Consider the following 18,451-nt stretch of genomic DNA (forward strand, 5'->3'; position numbering starts at 1 on the left):
TGCTATGTGGCCTTTATTTCTAGTAACATAACAGGCATTGCCAGAACAAACAGCTACACAAAATTTTGTTGGTGCTTTTTCGGCGGGGGTGGGAAGGAACTCATTACTTTCATAACACTGTATTTCAGAAACACACACTGTTGGCGCTGGTACATACTATCATGGAAAAACAAAGGTCCACTTCCTTGCATTTACCGGTATGGCATATTGAACCAGCTGTACCAAATAACAGGAAAAGTACCAAAAGAGAACTGCCTAAGAGATCTACCTGCAGAAATAGGTAGTTCCTTTTACAGCTTAATATTCAATAAAGATGTAGGAAGAAAAAGAGGAATTGTATTAAGTCAGATCTTTATTAAGGGCAACAAAAGACCTAGAAAAAACTAAAGCGATGAGGAAGATAGTAGTCCCAATCAAGAGTAACACACCGCAGCTATAACAACATCAGCAAAAGGATGAATTTGATCTATTCCGTATCTCCTGGCACTTTTCTAGATTCAGCCTCCTGAGATTCCGTTAGGTCTCTGATCTTTCTTCCCTTTGATAGTGATCCATGTGGCTTTTGAAAGTCCTCAATTTTGCTGTTTTGTTTTCATTATTTATGGGTTTTACTTTAAAATCAGTTATTTAAATGTGCCTTTTATTGGAGAATGCCTGCAAAAACCTCTGACCTCAGATCATTCTTAAATCATCAATGCACTAGTGCACACAATATTGGTTTTTGTCTGGTTTGTTGGCTATGTCTCATGGTATGCACTTAGACCATGTATATAGAGTGAAGATATATACACTGAAAAGCTTAAAAAGGAATTTCAAGTAGCTTAATGCATAGGGTCATACTTGAATTTGGTAAGCAGCAATAATTTCATAAAATTTACTTTAGAATAGAAAAGGTTATAAAATGGGTTGTTTTGAAATTAGAATCAAAGGATCCTAACTTTTCTAATGTGAGTGAACATTTAGAGGTTTCAGAGAACAGAAATGACACAGAATATCATTTGAAAGGAGGGAAATAACGCGAAATAGAAAACATTACATGTCACGGGTGAAAACAGTGTCTTATCCAGGACGGATCAGGAAAAGAAGTGTTGGTCACAAAAATATATCTGATGAGGAAGATCTGATTAGAAAATTTGTTGTTAAACATCAGTGAGAACTGCCAACATAGTCAAAGAAACAAGGAAATCAAAGCATGTAACCTCCATTTCATAAGGCACGTTACTCAAGAAACATATGACACTCCACTTTGATATGCCAAACTCGATAACTCACTGTTCCAGTCTCCTGAAAACTTCCATTTTTGTGCTCTTCTCATTGAGGTGTATGTGTCACTGCCAGCTAATATATTAAAACTTAGGGCAAGCACTTCAGTAGTTCTGGGCTTGTAGGATGCCAGTTATTAATTGACACAGTTCTGGCACAGAGCCATGGCTGGAATCGAAGAGCTCAGGAAAAGTGCAAGATCTTTTTAGATTACTGTTTATGGACTTCATTCCTGTTACAATACACTTAACCATACGGTGTCATACACAAGTCAGGGGATATTCTGAGAGTCCAGTCACAGGCCAAGGCATTTAGAAGGTGCTGAAACAAAGCTGGTGCGCCTGAAGGAGAGGCAGATTGGACTCATTTTCTAAGATAACAATAGAAATATTTAAATAGGTCATCCAGCCTTTTATATTTAAAAAGGAAAAAAAAGAAGTCTAAGTGTATTAAGGAGGAGAATTTTGACAAGCTTACCAGAACCTTAGGCATTTCAAGGTCAGTCAGTAGTTGGTGCTATAACATTCCTTGATGTTATCGCAGGATCTTCGGAAGCACCAGTTCTCTGTGAGAACAAGACAAGACCTGTGTGCGTTCTGACTTCTCCCTGTTCCACAAGTCACCCTTGGTGGAATCTGGATCATGAAAGGAATTCTGTTGACTTCAGAGAATTCCAAGTTGAATAAGACAGGATCATGGTTTTCCAAGAGCTCATAAGAACAACTCAACATCTTCCCATAGTAGCTGGATGATAGTAAAGGAATCTGTCCAGGGACTTGAAGACAAGAAAGGAAAACATTTTTCCATTTTCTTCAAATAATTTGCATGAAGAAAACTGTCATAGGTGTAATCTTCTCATTAGTCATCTATAAAGCCAGTGGAGAAAAGCATAATCTGTCTCAAATTTAGTGTATAGACGATACCTCTGAATGCCAACTCCACAGATCCATTAATGTACAAATATGTACAAATACAATGGACAATACAAACTACATAAGCCCCAGTTGCTCCCTCTGAAAGGCAATTTGGGAAGCGTTTTTTCTGTTTGACTAGCCAGTACTCAAATCAAAGGCAGGCGAGAGAGTGTTACAGGGAACATTTCAATAAGGGACATAAATGTAGGCACCAGACACATAGTGGATTCTGATTAGTTAGAATTACAGAGTTTAAGGACTGAAATGAAATGAGGAGAGAGATATGAAGGGAGCATAGGAAAAAGAAAAACAGATATCTTGGGTTTCTTGGATTCACCCTTTCCTTCTTCAGAAGAACCTAATTTTATCAATTACTATATAAACAGAAACTTCCGTGATGCTTTGCATGCTTTTCATCATGCTTTCTGCATCCTTTTCTCTTTACCAGACATCTTTCAAAAGCTGTTTCCTCTCCCTTTATTCGCATCTTCATTTATACCCCACAGACTGGAAATATGGCTTCTATCTACCCTTTTCTCAGACTGTTGTCATGAGGACCACGGTTTCTCCTCTGCCAAATTCCATGGACACACTTTTTAGTCCTCATCTTGTTCAACCTGTTTGTGACAACTGGAAATGATGAAGACTTAATCTAGTTTGAAATTGTATCCTCCTTTGCTTTCTGGGACACTGACTTCTGACTCTCCCACTTTGCTGCCCACTATTTGTCATTTTGTTGGTGGGCACCCATTTCTCCATCTACCTAGTGTTCACGTCTCAAAAGTTCTTCTCACATTAGCTCTCTCTTCCCTCTTCTAAGTTGCAGGTTGGGTAATTTCATTCATTTCCATGGCTCAAGTAATCATTAATACACTGACTTACACATTTCCAGCAGGGGTCCTGATATTTTGATGTGGCCATTTTGAATTCAGCCTTCAAAAGAAACCTTTTTATTCTCCCTCTTATAATGCTTGAAACTGGCAGTCTCATCATATCTCTGAGCTTCATCGCATGAAATTATGCATGCTTCATTATTGAACCCTAGCCAACCATCCACAAATAAATAGTTCATATAATGCTTCAACAATTACATTTTCTAGAAAACAATTCCCAGATCCCATTATGAAGGTAAGAAAATGTGACAAAAAGCCAAGCTCAGTTGAATATAATATGAAGAAACATATACCAATTACGCATATAATTGCAAAATTCTGAGTTAAATATTAGCAACTTAAATTCAGCATCGTGGTAAATTTGTGATTTATTTGGGAATGCAACAAGAAAAAACAGGACCATGTAAATAGATACTCAGTAGTCATTTGCTAAAACAAAATTCATCCTCAAGCTCAGGCTTGAAAATCAAACAGATCTGATTTAAATTATAGGCTATCCATCTATATAGCTATTTTCCCACTAGGCTGGTAAATTAACCTTTTCAGGACCCTAGATTCACTAATTTTTAAAACAGGTCCGTCTACATTGCATTAAATCCATGGTTTGAAATGACATCTTATTTCCTTTTCATAATAATATTCCTTGAAACTACACGTTTAACATCTGTTTTCCCCACTAGACTGAAACCATCTTGAAGACATGCATTGCTATCTACAATGTGTCACTTAATAAGTTGTGTACATGACCAGTGACGGAATTTGCGCGCGCCCAGTGAAAAGCAAAAATGAGAGTCCCTATGTCCAAAAATAATTATGACTTTCAAAGACAGTGACATCAGAGCGTTAAACCAAGCATGGAGCCCTTCTAAACACAGGTCCCTGTGTGACAACACAGATCACGTTTGTCTGTGTGTGTGTGTGTGTGTTTGAAATACATTGAATATTATGCCTGGAAAATTAAGTCATAGGAACTTCAGAAAATATCCAGAGACAGAACAATCTCAGGCTATAAAGAACAGTCATATTAAGTTGGGTAAATATAGTTCAGATAATAGTTAAGAAAACATTTTCAGGTTATCAATAATTGGCTTTTGATTGAAGACTGTAGAACGTGTAACAAGATACTGGTCAACCTGTAACAATTCTTTCTTGAAGTTCACTTTCATACCTTATTTCAATTTTTTGTATTACATTGTATTATTCTGAGAACAGTTGTCTTCCCCTCATAATATTTATTGGTTATAATCCATATACTTTAAATTCTATTGTTTCCATGTTGACTTTTCTGCATAATTCAGTGAGTCTATGGGTAAACATAATAGTAACCACTGCATTTCTCTAATTATAAGACATCAGCATATAAAAATTCTTAAAACATTTTATACTGATCTATCTGTCTTATAAAAAATAATGTTCAGTTTATCAAAATATCAACCACTAATTTAAGACTTCATTTTGGATTTTTTTCCAGATGGCATTAATTCTCTCAGACAGAAACGTAATAACTTGCTGTAGTGAGAATGTGCCCATTTTTGTACAACAATAAAAATTCCAAATCCTTTATGAATATTTTCTTAAGAGTGGTTCTTCACATTTAGGGTCAGAGACCAGTGAGGAGTTTACATCTCTCCTGGAGCTCTGAATAATTTCCCCTCACGCTTCTCTAAAGTTCACTTATGCACAAGCCCCTCTTGTGCCAGGTGTTATGGTGATTGCATGACAGAGGAAGGCAGATTTCCTTTCCTCTGGAGGACGTTATGGTTGGATGCTCTTTTATCTGTCTCTGAAAAGTGAAAAACAAACAAAACTGTGCAGGTGATGTGCAATTTACATACCTCAGTGCTGCTGTCTGGGATTTTAAGTCAAGATCCTTGTACGAGTCTAACCAACCGAAGTGTGTTTAGTTACAGAGCTCCCTTTTAAATCACTCCACTCCTGTTTCTCCACGCTGCCCCCTCCCCCAGATTCCAGTCACGTTTCCACTCGGCTTTGCCCCCCTCCATTCTGCCTCCTGTTCTCATTTGCTTCCGTTGCTTGCTCCCTCTTCTCTTCTGTTTCTCTTGTGCCCTCACGTGCTTTCACAGATGTTCTCATGCACGTTCTCTCACTCAGTGGTTCTCTCTCATTCTGTCACTCAGCAGTTGTCTGAATGGCTGTGTTCTAGACAGTGTTCTAAAGTGGAAGGAAACGTGGCTGGGCACGGGGCACAGACAGGCCAGTGTGGCTGGAGCACTGTGGTGGGCACCAGAGAGGGTAGCAGGGCCCAGGTCACCCAGTGCCATAAAGGCCTGGGAGTCAGTGGGAAGTGGCCAGAGGGTGGTCCCAGAAGGTGGCAAGTGTCAATCTGATATCCTGCTGCTATGAGGAGAAGAAGGGGTTGTGGGCAAGAGTGAAAGCCAGCGACCCCTGACTGCAGTGTTTAATGGTTTGTCCATAGGTGATTCACAGAGTGGCCAGACTGGATTCAGGCTTTATTTTAGAGGTACAGCTGACAGGACTGGCCTATGCACAGGGTGTGGGGAGTGAGACAGAAAGAGGAATCAGGGATCCAAGTTCCAGGCTTGAGCCGCTGTCTCAGTCTCTGGTTCATTGTTCTTTCTCCCTCCCCTCTTTTCCTCTTGGCTTTGTTCACACTGGAATGGAATGGGGAATGCTCCCTTCCCCAGCTTAACTCCTGCTGAGGTCTCCATTCAGAATTCACAACCTCCAGAAACCTTTCCTGAGGTCCCCATACTGAGGCCAAGAGGCATCCACATGACCCTGTCCTCTCCTGGCACCCATTTCTATATCATTCGTCAAGATTTCTGTCACAGGGGCTCCACCGTGGGCTATAGAGCCCAAATGGAGCAGATGTGGACCGGCTCTGTCTCCAACCAGCTCCGCGAACTCAGCCAAGTTACATGAAGGAAGTCTCAGTTCCCGCATCTAGGAAGTGCAGATAAGAAAACTGCCTAAGTCTTAGAAAAATTTGCATGAGAGGACGTGTGAAATGCTTAGCACAAGACTAGCGCAGAACAGAAGGGAGACAGACGAACGACAGCCGTTATCATATCACCGTTATTGCATTACGTTACCAACCTTCATTGAAGCAGGGTTTCTGCAGAATATCAGAAACCAAACTAAAACGGGAAATACCTAAATAATTCAGGCCTGGAAAGAAAATCAACTCCTCAGCCACACACAGTCAAAACGGATAGCGTGATTTATTGGCCAATTCAGATAAATGCGCAAGTGAGGGGCACAGTTACTGTTACAGTAAGTCCCCATTTCCTCCACCTAATCTGGGCTTTGATTTTCGCGTGCAGAGATACCACTTCCCCAGAGCAGGTGGAACCACAGCATTATTTTTCTGTGAGATCTCACCTGGGCAGGTGCATGTAAAAAAGACAGCGGAAAAAGGCACTCAGAGGGACTCCGGGGCTGAGGGCGTGACCCCCTCTTACTTCCCTTTTTCACAAGACTTGACATCGTCCCCACACCCGCGCAAGAGCCCCGACGCCTCCTCCGTGGCGTCCGCTCGCTACAGCCCAGCTTTCGCCCTACACCGTTGTCGCTTCGGTGAACACATTGGCAACAGATGCTTTTAGATACCAGTGGCCTAGCTTTTCCAGGGTGGCCAGAGGTCATCTGGAAAGTCTTCTGCCTGAATCGCTGCCTCAAAAGGCCCGCTGGGTCCTCCCAGGGCGCGTAGGAAGCTCGCGCCCTCCTCTGGTCCTGGTCCAGATGCACAGGAAGCGCTAGGGGAGGACGCAGGTGCACAGGAGAGGGGGGTGGAGAAGGCGCCCGGTGATGAACCCAAAGATCGAACCTGCAGACCCAGCGCAAAGTAGAAACTGAAAGTACATTGCCGCGGATCCTACGGAAGTTATGGGAAAGGCAAAGCGCTGAGCCGGGCCGTGGTGTGTGCCGCCCCCCCGGGGATGGATGAAGCAGCAGGCGCGGCGTGGGTGAGAGGAACCAGTGGCAAAGGCGGCCCGCCTGCACCGACTCCCGGCACCTGCGTGAAGGCCAGGGTCCTGGAGGTGACCATGGGCGGTGAGAGCCCGCTCCTGCTGCAGCTGCGGTCGTCATGACCACGCCCGCCTCCGCAGACCATGTTCCATGGTAAGCGCCCCGCTCCTGGGCGCAGAAGTTCGCGCGCTAGGCACGCGGGGGACTCCGGGGCGCGCTGCCGGGCCCTGCGCCCAGGCGCGTCCGGGAACAGCCCGGCCTTGCACTTTGGACCTGCCGAGAGCACTGGCTCTCCCAAAGGCGGCCGGCAGCCGCACCGGAGTCCCCTGGCCCAAAGCCACCAGCTGCGCCTGGCAGGCTGCGAGGAGCCGTCCCCGACGCCCGCTTTCAATCGCGGGACCCAGCGCTGCAGCCTCGGCGCGGCTGTCAGTGGCAGCCCGCAGCCGGGTCTCAGGGGGAGCGAGGGGCTCGGTCCTCCCCAGCAGCGCTGCCCTGGGTCAGCCCGGCGCCCAGCCCGCGGTGCCGGGACTCCCGGCGGCGTCAGATTACTACTCACGAGCGTCGGGGATCGTGAGCACCTGGGCTCCTGCAGCTCCCAAGTCCCTGGAGAAGTGAAAGCGCAGCTCCCACGGGACGCGCTTTTAAACCCTAAGGGGACAGATAGGTCTCTGGAAAACCCCGTTTTCCTTCCTCAGTGGGGCTGGGAGTTTCCGACTGGGGCTGTCCCTTGTGCGCTTTGCTGGGAAACAAGTCCACGGGCTGGCGCTGAGAAAGGCCCGTTTCGGGCGTCTGTGTTTCTATTCGGGTGCTCCTAGACGGGGACAGGATTAAACAGGCATAGCTCTGCGTGCTAGACCCTTGCTGAGAGCGAATGTGTTTTTCTTGTGCGGAGTATGGACTTCAAATGGCCAAGGGCAGAGTCGGGGCGAGCTGGCTTCCGTTGGCAGCCGTGTAGGGCCAGAAAGTTTACTGGAAGAAGAAACGGGGAAAAGAGATGCGAGGGGAGAGGCTCTGCTGAGGGGAATTGGAATGTTTTACAGTAAATACCTCCTCAAGCAAAAGAAGCAGGTGGGGGAGGGCGCGGGAATCGGGAGCAGCTTGTTCCTGCGTTTGGTGCCGGGTCTGTGCGCTTTCCTGGCTCCACCATTAGATGAAAAGGGTCCCTTTCCCGCTGAAACGTATTAAAGAATCAGGAATTGATGGAGCCCAGGAGTACCAGATCGGTAACAAAATACAAAGGGTGGCGGTGGGGTGGGGGGTAGCGGATCAAAGAAGACAGTTACGGAAGAAGATTTGTCATGGGCGTCCTCCAGGAGTTCATAGAGAATTAGATATTCTGTCCCTGTTCTCCTTACAGTGCTCGCGGGTCCCCTGCAGTGACCGCTTTCTGGATCCCCAGGGCTCTGTCTAGTCCTTGTATCACCTCTGATCTAAAGTGCAGAGGTAAAACAAGACAGGGATGCCGGGGTGTGCGTGACCCACAGGGAGCCTTTATTGCTTGAGTAGATCTATATTAATCACGTGCCATAAGTTGTTATCAGCAAACGATGTTCTTCTAAACTTCTAATGATTATAGTGAGTGGCTTTCAGCATTTTGTTCCAATAGATTTCACTAGAAGCTGCAGGATAGGGTTACTGTGTGTCTGTTTTCTCTGCTACTTCTTTTCGGAGTGGAAGTAGTTGAGACCTACTGTGCGCATGCCAATCTTGCTGTCCAGTTTAGATGACTTCATCATACTTGAAGCCTGGGAAATGCATCAGTAATATAGACAGAGAACCGAGAAAGACTGGGAAGCCCGAACAAGGATAAAGGAGACTCACACATGGCACCACATCGATATTTAAATACCTTAAACAAAAATGGAAAAGGTTATTTTGTAGGACTAACGTACATGTCTTATTCACATGGGAGATTTTTTTTTCATCTCACCTCTGACACAGAGCCTAGTGTGTTCCTGAGGTTAGACTGTTTGATGCAAGGAAATCCTTTTAGTGAGGTTCGCCTGGAGGAAGACGGTGTTTGTATTCCCCTTGACTACACACACACACTGCGTTATTTTTGTAGGAAGCAGGGCAGCTCAGTGGCGAAAAGCTAAGTTTTTACACTTTTCACCCTGACAAACTTGGATTTGAAACTTGCCTCTTACTAGACACATTCTATATCGGGGGGAAGTTTCTTTGGATCCCAGATCCTCCATCTGCAAAATGTTAATAATTAACAGTATTTAGCTCATGGGATGGTGAGGGGATTCAGTGAAATATTATATGCTGTATCATAGGATGGCTTCAGAAATGTCTGTAAGTGTCTATCATGGGATGTGTGGATAGAATTTACAGTCCAATCTTAATGTGTTTGTGGCAGATATTAGATTTCTTTACGTGAGCAAAATCAAATTCATTTTTGTAACCTTAGAAAGCTGATTTCCATACAACATATGGCTGTTTTCTGCTCTTCGTTAACTTTTTATTTATTTTCCCATTTGCTTGTGCCAATGGAGCACATTAAAGCTAAGTCATATATTCAGATAATGTCTTTCATTCCATCCTGAATGTCTTTTGAACATTTTTGAAAAAATTCCCAGTGAAAATAGGTCTATATATGTTTATAATGGACAGTCAGTTAACACTCATTTGTCTTAAAAGCTGATGAAAGATTGGATTTGGTGGATTGTAGAAACTAATTTATTTATGTTCACTTTGACCCCATAACTTACAAGTAGCTGAGGATTGAATGTATTATTTGGCTTAAATTAAAAACCAACAGGAATTTTTTTAGACAGCCATCATTTTGGCTTAACCAAATTCCCTACTGAAAACAAACTCTCCAGTTTCAATCCCTTCAGGAGATCTAAAGAAAATTCCACAAGCCCAAGCTCGCCTCGCATTATTCCTTATAGTTTATCTTTTCTGTGACCTAATGAAAAGGTCAGGCTTAGGGGAAGGTGTGGGTGTCTGTGTATAATCTGAAACAAAACAAAATAAGAGTCCCTTTCCCACTGTGACGACAATATCAAAAACAAGCGCAGGCTAAGCGATATTCAAGTTACTTTCTACGCGGTGTGGAGAAAAGACTTTAATTACAGAGCAAAGTGCTAATGATTCATGAGAGAGTTGGGAACCTATGATGTGTGGGTCCGAAGCCTGGATGTGTTTGCAGCATCATCTGTGAGACTAATTCAGATCTAAAGAATTACTGTATTTGGATGGCCAAGTCGATTTTTAGAATGAAGGTGCTTCAGAGTTGGAGGGGACATGAAGGGCTCATTTAGAGGAAAGATTTCATTTTACAAATCAGGGAAGTGAAGCTTAAAAGATGTTCTGTCATTCATTCAGTCACACAACCAATCCATTGTCATACCAACACAGACGCCCCCAGTCTCCACCCTGCGAACGCGATGTGCTGTACTTGCCTTAGAGTGTCTGGGGCTAACTCATTTAACAGTGGTACAAAAGACACTCTTTATGGACAAGTCAAATTACGTTTTCGACTTGAGAAACTAGTTGTGATACACACAAACTAGTTGTGATACACACACTCATAAAGACTGAATTTTCCACCAGCATCATTTGAAAGCATTAGTAAAAAGCCATTCAGTCAATAAATGGGCTCATGTGAATTTGGGAACAATAATTACTAAAAGTTGGGGTGAAGAGGACACAACAGGTACTATTCTGTATAGAAAATAAAACAACCTTCCTTATTAAAATATGAGAGGTGAACCTTTGAAATAACATTTATGTATAATGGTAAACATGTCTTTTTCATTCTAGTATTTAATTGTTGTATTATATTTCACTTAAGCTCATTTCAAATTATGTGCTATATAACTTTTCCTTTATTGTCTACTCTTCCCAAAGTATACCTCCCAGATACCTATAAGGTGACAGAGAAGAGTTTGGCTCTATACAATCCATACAAATCTGATTTTACAGTTAGGACCCGGTAATTGTTCATGTCTGAGAATCTTTAGGGTGAACGGCCAGTAGTAGAAGAGAGAGAGGCAGAGTTGTATAATGTTACGTGGGAGTGGTTTTCAGTCACAAGACCAAAGTGACTACGTGTTATCAAAAGATATGGTCATATCTGATCAAACCCTGGTGAGGCACCTGTGTTTTAGAAAAAGATGAATTTGCAGGACTCTTGATCTTTGGAGAGAAAATGTGTGTGGCACCGAATAGTGCGTGGCACATGCCAGGTAGTCCACTAAAGACAATAAGCTTCATCATCACCGTTCATCTCTTTTGAATTATTCCTTGTCATGTGTATAGACACACAGTGGCAGAGCAATGAGTCCATTCCATGTCTCGTGTTGTTTCTCTGACCTTGGCAGTGTCAGTGGCGTAGGAAGATGAGATGCATATAGGAACATGTGTTTCCGTATCTGCTATCCAGCCAACCTTCTCTATTTGGAAAAATATGGGTCTCTAATAGCACGTAATTTATTGGGGAGTGCTGCTAATTTGTAGATGACAGATAATGGTGTAATGGATGACAGTGTCACGGCGAACTTTATGATCTGTTCAACAGTCCTTTAGGTCATTGTCACAATATTAGTTCCTTGGGTTCCAAAGAGTATTGTTTGCAGTCTTACTCAGGAAAGGCACACGTGTGAAATGCCTTGCACTTAACAAGTACAGTTACATTTATAGAAAGATGGAAACATGAAGCCCTGGCAGGCTTATGAAGAAATAAGTCACTGTATAACCAAATTTTAATGTCTGAGGGAACCACTGGTTTTCTGTGCAGTGTATTACTTCCTGAAATGATATTATTTATAATCTCATTCCTTTTGCTGAGATAATTGCCCATATTTGTGAAAGCTTATCAAAAACAGATATAAATCATTAGTTAACAGGGCCTGAACTTATTTATTGAGTGTTCTAGCATGTTAAGAAGCTAGACAGATCTGTGTTTGAAGAGAATATGGGTTTTGGGGCACTTAGAAACAGGAGATACTGGAGAGATAAGAAGAGGAGTGTCAAATATGAATGTTATCTCTGTCACAGTTCTGGGAAGGGTAAACCCTTTAAGAACCATCATTAAAAGGAAAGATTATATCACAGTGTAGTCCCATGGAGATAAACCTGCAACGCTGCGTGCAGGAAGTAGCTGGATACTTGGCCAGCTGTCAAGTTTTTACATAAATATACAATCACATGCCAGAGGTCATCAAGTTTCAAAACAACTGTAACTGTTTTACCTGTAATTTACCTGTAGATGTTCACTATAAGTCAACATTGGATTAACAGTATTTATACCCTAGAATGTTTTCAGAAGTACAAAGGCTCTATTGTCATCACACACGTGTTCTGCACTTCCCCAAAGAGTAATTTCTAAACTAAAAAGTGAAGGAAACCTAAACACTGAAATGCCGTCCTACTTTGGTTACATCATATTGAATTTTAGGGTCCTTCCCACTCTATCCCAAAACCGAGGTGCGTGTGTACAATTATACAGGTCAGGCCAGCTGACACACCACAATCAAGTTAGGTAATAAGGGGCTAAGTGATGTAAGCTGCATTGTGTTTCGCTTCTCACTTACTGTTGACTTTAGTTTCTCTTAGGTATATCTTTGGAATTCCTCCCCTGATCCTCGTGCTGTTGCCCGTAGCGTCCCCTGATTGTGAGATCGAAGGTAAAACTGGTGAAGAGTATCGGCACGTCCTCATGGTCAGCTTCGAGATCCTGGTACGTGCTTGTTTTCTTTTTCTCACACTTGCACTCAGTGGGAAAATTTGATAGAACCTGTTGTTATGCAATTGTACCTTCCTGTATCCATGTGTATTCCTCGAAAGAAAGTGAAATAACAAAAGAAGAAAACTTAACGAGCTATTGACTATATACTTTCATTGTTGGCATCATTACATCCTTTAAAAATAATTATTTCCCAGACCTTTGGACTCCTACAACTATCCGTCTCAGCCCTGGTTCCTTCCCTTCACTACCAAATACATGGAAGCATAATTTAGCGTACGGCTCTGCATTTCCTCACTTCCCATTGACAGTCCTGTAGAAGCCTAATATTAGGAGAGGGAAAATAACGGAATATTAACATTTACAAATTATCCTGAAAAGAGATGCATAGTTATTTTTTCTGAATGTGTGTACGTGTGTGTGAGTGTGTGTGTGTGTGTGTGTGTGTGTGTATATATGTGTGTGTGTGTATATATATATATATATATAATTTGCTGTTAGTTAATTTTTCTATTTACTATGGACCATTTTTTTATAATAGATTTTATTTTTTAGAGCAGTTTTAGGTTTACAGAAAAACTGAGTGGAAAATAGAGATTCCCATCTACCCAATCTCCCTCTGCCCAATTTCCTCTATTATTAACATCCTGCATTTGTGTGGTCCATGTATCACAACTGATGAACCAATACTGAGACATTGTTCTTAACTCAAGTCCACAGTGGGCATTAGGGTTGACTCTTTTATGGTACATCTGTGGGTTTTGACAAATGAATAATGTCACATGTCACCATTTCAGTGTCATACAGAATAGAGTCACTGCCCTAAAAAATCCCCTGTACTCCACTGAGTCATGGCTCCCACCCTTGCCTTGAACCCATGGCAACCCTTGATTTGTTTATGGTCTCTGTAGTTTTGCCTTTCTGGAACGTCATATAGTTAGGACTCATGCAGTATGTAGCTTTTTTAGACTGGATTCTTTCATTTAGCAATTGTAGTTCAGGTTCCTCCATGACTTACTGTGGCTGACACCTAATCTCTTTTTATTGCTGAATAAAATTCTATTGAATGGATGTGCCACAGTGTGTTTCTCCATTCACCGATTGAAGGGCATGTCTTGGTTACTTCCAATGTTTGGCACTTACAGATAAAGCTTCTATAAGCGTTTGTGTGCAGGGTTTTGTGTGGACATAGAAAGTGAGTTTTCAACTTCCTTAGATAAATACCTAGGAGAGTGATTGCTGGATCAATGTGGTAAGACTATGTTTAGCTTTGTAGAAAACCACCAAACTGTCTTCCAGAGCAGCTGCACCACTTTGCACTCCCACCAGGGTTAAGGGAGAGTTCCTGTTGCTCCACGTCCTCGCCAGAGTTTAGTGGTGTCAGTGTTTTGAGTTTTAGCCATTCTGATGGGTGTGTTGTGGTAGTTTATTGTTGTTGTTTTAATTAGCAATTCCCTAGTGTCATCTGATGTCGGGGACCCTTCGGGTACTGTTGCCATCTGAATATTTTCTTTGTTGAGGTAGCTGAACTAACATCTTAACAATATTGAGTTTTCCTATCCATGATCATAGAATATCTTTCCTTTTGTTTTGATCTTTCTTTGATTTCTTTCATCAGAATTTTGTACTTTTCCTCAGATAGGTCCTGTTCATATTTTGTTAGATCTATACCTAAGTATTTCATATTTTTTATGCTATTGCAAATGGTGTTGTGTTTTAAATTTGAAATTCTAGTTCATTGCAGATATATAGGAAAGCAACTGACTTTTCTATGTTAATCGTGTATCCTGAGACCTTGCTACAATTACTTATTAGTTCCAAGAGGTGTTGTTGCTGATTCTTTGGGATTTTCTACTTAGACAATTATGGCATCTACAGAATATTTTTTTTTTACACTTTAAGAATTGGATCAATGTAATGAGATGTGTTGATTTAACTGATAACCAGTCCTTGAAGCACCACATGGAAAATGAAAAACCCTCCCAAATGTTCATCAGATGGGAGACATTGTCCGATATGACCCTCCTTCCACTCCACTGTCTTCTCCACATGCTCATGCTGAAGTGGCACAACCCTTGAGAAATTCAGCATTATATTTCTTTGAGGGATATGGGAAATTTAAGATGCTACTGAACACTGTGCCAAAGCGGTCCCTGATTTTGCACATTGACAAGTAAAATAATACACACTAAATGGTAATTGCCCCATTTTATACTTCATGACTTTTTGACTTTTTCTGCATTAAATGATACCAGTAAATTAATCTTGCTGAGTCACGATAATATTTTGTATTTAATTTTATTATCTGGGCAGGGAATCAACTTGTATTAGTTCTGCAACATTTATAAATAATTACATGTGTGTGAAACTGCAAAAAAAAATGTGCTGTTAGCAATTCAAAAAGAGTTTTATTCTCTGGACTCATTTTTCCCCCCTGGAAATAGAGGAGCTAGTCTCATTAAAACACACAGCAGCAAGGAGGATGCTGTTCAGACAAAGCAAAGCACGGCTACTCTTCTTAAGGAGATTAAGTCATAAGACACGGACGAGCCCATGAACTAATCAATACAAGTGAATAGAGCCGTGACCATCTCAGGAAGGTTGTCTGTAAATATGAGCTGATAAATTCCAGGAAAGGAGAACGTCACAAAGAATTGTTCGTGTCAATATGACTGGTAGAGAAGATGTGGTCACTTATTCACTCAGTACACGGCGTGTACTGGATGCTTTGCAGACATGACTATGTTTCCATCTCAGGGAGATCATAATAGTACTAACACTTATGAAGTGCTTGTTAGGTTCCCAGCGGCACTAATTTCCCCCTCACGATGTCCCTAGCAGAGAGGTATTCTTACCTTCCTTTCAGAGGAAGCGTCTGAGGCTCGGGGCTGCCTAGTCTGTAAGTGTAAGAAGCATGTGAGTCTCTAACTAACCAGCGCACTCCCCTCCCTCGCACCAGCAGTCTCCCTTAGTTGATTCGTCCAGCACACATGTATTTGGAGCCTGTTATGCTGATTCCCCGCCCAGATAATAAAATTACGGGAAACCCATTGGTGTCGTTCGTTGGTGGAAGAGTGGGCATAATACAGTGATGGGCCAGGTATAGACACTTCTTTCATAAAGCTTACATTTGCGAATGGTTAAGTCTTGGTGTGAAGAGTGCAAGTTGCAGCTTGAAAACAAGTAGCTGCCACCCTGTCATTTCTAACAAACACACTGGCTACCAGCCAGGTTGGAAACAAAGAGGTAAACGGTCCTCTAGGAGGAGGTGTGGATCAGCTTGGTGCTCGGAGAGAGACCATGTGGTGGGAGAGTGCGCTGATCTCCAGACGTTTGAGACAGTACACACCTTTAGTAAAAAAAAAAAAAAAAAAGAGCATGTACTTCTAATACACATATAATATTTACCTAGTATAGCGTTTTCCCAGTACTTTTGCATCCATTAATGATGATATATACAGAAAATGAACATTTACAAAGATGAGATAGGAACGAAATGTAGATAGACTCTCTAAACTTTCCCTTCCACGCTGCCATGGACTGTCCACTGTGGACTCCACTTTGAAGACCAGAGACGGGACAGAAGACACCAGTGGACCTGTGTACTGTGGCAAGATGAGCGATCTCCATGTGATGGTGTCCAGACTTCCGTCTACACATCACCGAAAGTCCACAGTGATGTCATCACAAAAGTAACAATTACACTACATATTTTTGAGCTCTTACTGTGTGCAATGGGGGCCATTAAAAAGTAATAGTCTTTGTTCTTCTATAATCTGTGAGGATGAGGGAGACACATGCCACTGTACTACGAAGTGAGATTCATGCACAATATCTTATTTGAGTTTTGTGATGTATCTATGCGGTGATGATGATGATGATAATATAATAATAATAATAATGACACATTCAGGATTTACTGTGTGCCAATGCTCTTCTGAGTGCTTTCCATGTATTACAACTTTATGTAATGAGGGTACTGAGACCCAGATCACATAGATGGCAAGTGGTAAAACTGGAATTCAAACCCAAGTGCAATCTGGTTCCAGAAAATGCCCTTGCTAGTATGAGGCAAAACAGTCAATAACTTTTTTTTTGAGGGAGAACATGTTGATAACATAATGAGAGAAGGGTATTGGGAACATTAAGATGGTGACTGGACTGTTTGAATTGTAGGGACAGGAGACGGGGAGCTGGACAGATGTTCTGAATCCCGTTACAGTCATCCGGAGCACCTCCCCACGGTGCAGAGGATGGGCAGAAATGATCAGGTCTATTGCGGAGTCCAAACAGGGTCCAGACTAATAATGAGACTCACTCTTTCTGTTTTCCTCAGAGGAGAAGGGAGGTTTGTAATAAATGATAAAGGCCCTCATTTTATACGATCTGCCAAATACAGAATTCAGCTTCCTAGATTTGGGAAGGACTGAGTTAAATAGAATCAGCATTTTAAGCTTCTTAATACATGTTACTAAATTGTTTTCCAGAAAAGACCGATCAAAGTCAATTCAATGCACTTTTTAAAGTGTAGCGTCCAGTGCCTTTTAGGATCGTCACAAGTCACGCAGTCGTCACTGCTGGTCATGTTCATCACCTCGAGGAGTGATGAAAACCGTCAGCAGGAACTTTTCATTCCCTGGCATCAGACACGGGCAGCCACTGGGCTACTCTCGGTCTCTATGGACGTGTCCTTTCCAGGCTTTTCAGTATAAATGGAATCATACAATTGTTGCTTTTGTTTGGGGCATTTTCCCCTTAGCATAACGTTTTCAAGGTTAACCTGTGTTACGGCCTGAATCACTACTTCATTTCTTCTTACGGATCAATCCTGTTCTATGTATGGATAGACCACGTTTGGTTTACCCATCCGTAAGTTGATGGACATTGGGGTTGCTGCCACTCTATGGCTATTATGAGTAATGCTGCTTAGAACGTTGGTATATAATGTTTTGTGCAATTCTCTTGGACATATACCTACAAATGGAACTTCTGGGTGATGTGGTAAGTCTATCTTTAATTTTTGAGGAAATGCCGAACTCTTCCCTAAGTGGCTGCACCATTTTACATTCTCACCAGCAGTGTGTGAGGGTTGCAGTTTCTCTACACCTTCATAAAACTTGTGGTCTGGCTTTTTCCCTCTAGGCATCCTGGTGCGTGAGAAGTGGTATCTCATTGTTCTTTTGGTTTGCATTTCCCTGATGACTAATCAGTCAAGCATCTTTTCATAATGACTGTAATTATTGGCCACTTGTATATCTTTTTTTTTTTTTTAAGAGTCATGTCTTCAAATCCTTTGTTCAGTTTTAAATTGGGCTGTCTTTTTTCATTGTTTGTGAGAGTTTTTTTTTTTTTATATATATATCCTGGATACTAGATCCATATCAGATACGCAATTTGTAAATATTCTCCCCTATCTTGTGAGTTGTCTTTTCACTTTCTTGGTGCTTTCTCTTGTAGCACAAAAGTTTTTGTATTTTGATTAAGTCCAATTTATTTATTTTGGGATTTGTTGTTGTTGTTGTTGGTGGTGGTGGTCATGCTGTTAGTATCAGATCTAAGAGACTTGCCTAATTCAAGGTCACAAAGATCTACACCTATGTTTATTTCCTAAGAGTTTTATAGTTTAAGATCACATGTAGGTCTTTGATCATTTTCAGTTAATTTTTGTGTATGGTAGGACGTAGGGGTCCAAGTTTATTCTTTCTTGCACCTCTTGCACCTGTTTTTGCCATTGA

The 18,451-nt window shown here is 41.9% G+C and overlaps 2 protein-coding genes across 14 annotated transcripts in view; one reads left to right on the forward strand and one right to left on the reverse strand.

Annotated features, from left to right (window-relative positions):
• LOC109443974 (uncharacterized) overlaps positions 1 to 8,037 on the reverse strand; it is a 30,254-nt gene extending 22,217 nt beyond the window's left edge. For 4 of the 10 annotated variants that reach the window (XM_074318396.1, XM_074318398.1, XM_074318397.1 and 1 more), the window contains exon 1: positions 1,741 to 6,707. In XM_074318396.1, coding sequence (XP_074174497.1) covers positions 1,741 to 1,755 — 15 coding nt within the window. In that variant the 5' untranslated portion in view covers positions 1,756 to 6,707. Of the gene's footprint in view, positions 1 to 1,740; positions 6,708 to 7,577 lie in introns of those variants that run through there. The other 6 variants (XM_074318401.1, XM_074318400.1, XM_074318399.1 and 3 more) reach the window with 4 other exon arrangements.
• Positions 6,723 to 18,451, forward strand: part of IL7 (interleukin 7) — a 45,704-nt gene continuing 33,975 nt past the window's right edge. For 3 of the 4 annotated variants that reach the window (XM_019725630.2, XM_074318403.1, XM_074318404.1), the window contains exons 1-2: positions 6,727 to 7,174; positions 12,577 to 12,710. In XM_019725630.2, the coding sequence (XP_019581189.1) occupies positions 7,165 to 7,174; positions 12,577 to 12,710 (144 nt within the window). In that variant the 5' untranslated portion in view covers positions 6,727 to 7,164. Of the gene's footprint in view, positions 7,175 to 12,576; positions 12,711 to 18,451 lie in introns of all 4 variants that reach the window. The other variant, XM_019725640.2, reaches the window with a different exon arrangement.

Source organism: Rhinolophus sinicus, linkage group LG14, assembly GCF_036562045.2.
Source record: "Rhinolophus sinicus isolate RSC01 linkage group LG14, ASM3656204v1, whole genome shotgun sequence".
Classification (NCBI taxonomy): domain Eukaryota; kingdom Metazoa; phylum Chordata; class Mammalia; order Chiroptera; family Rhinolophidae; genus Rhinolophus; species Rhinolophus sinicus.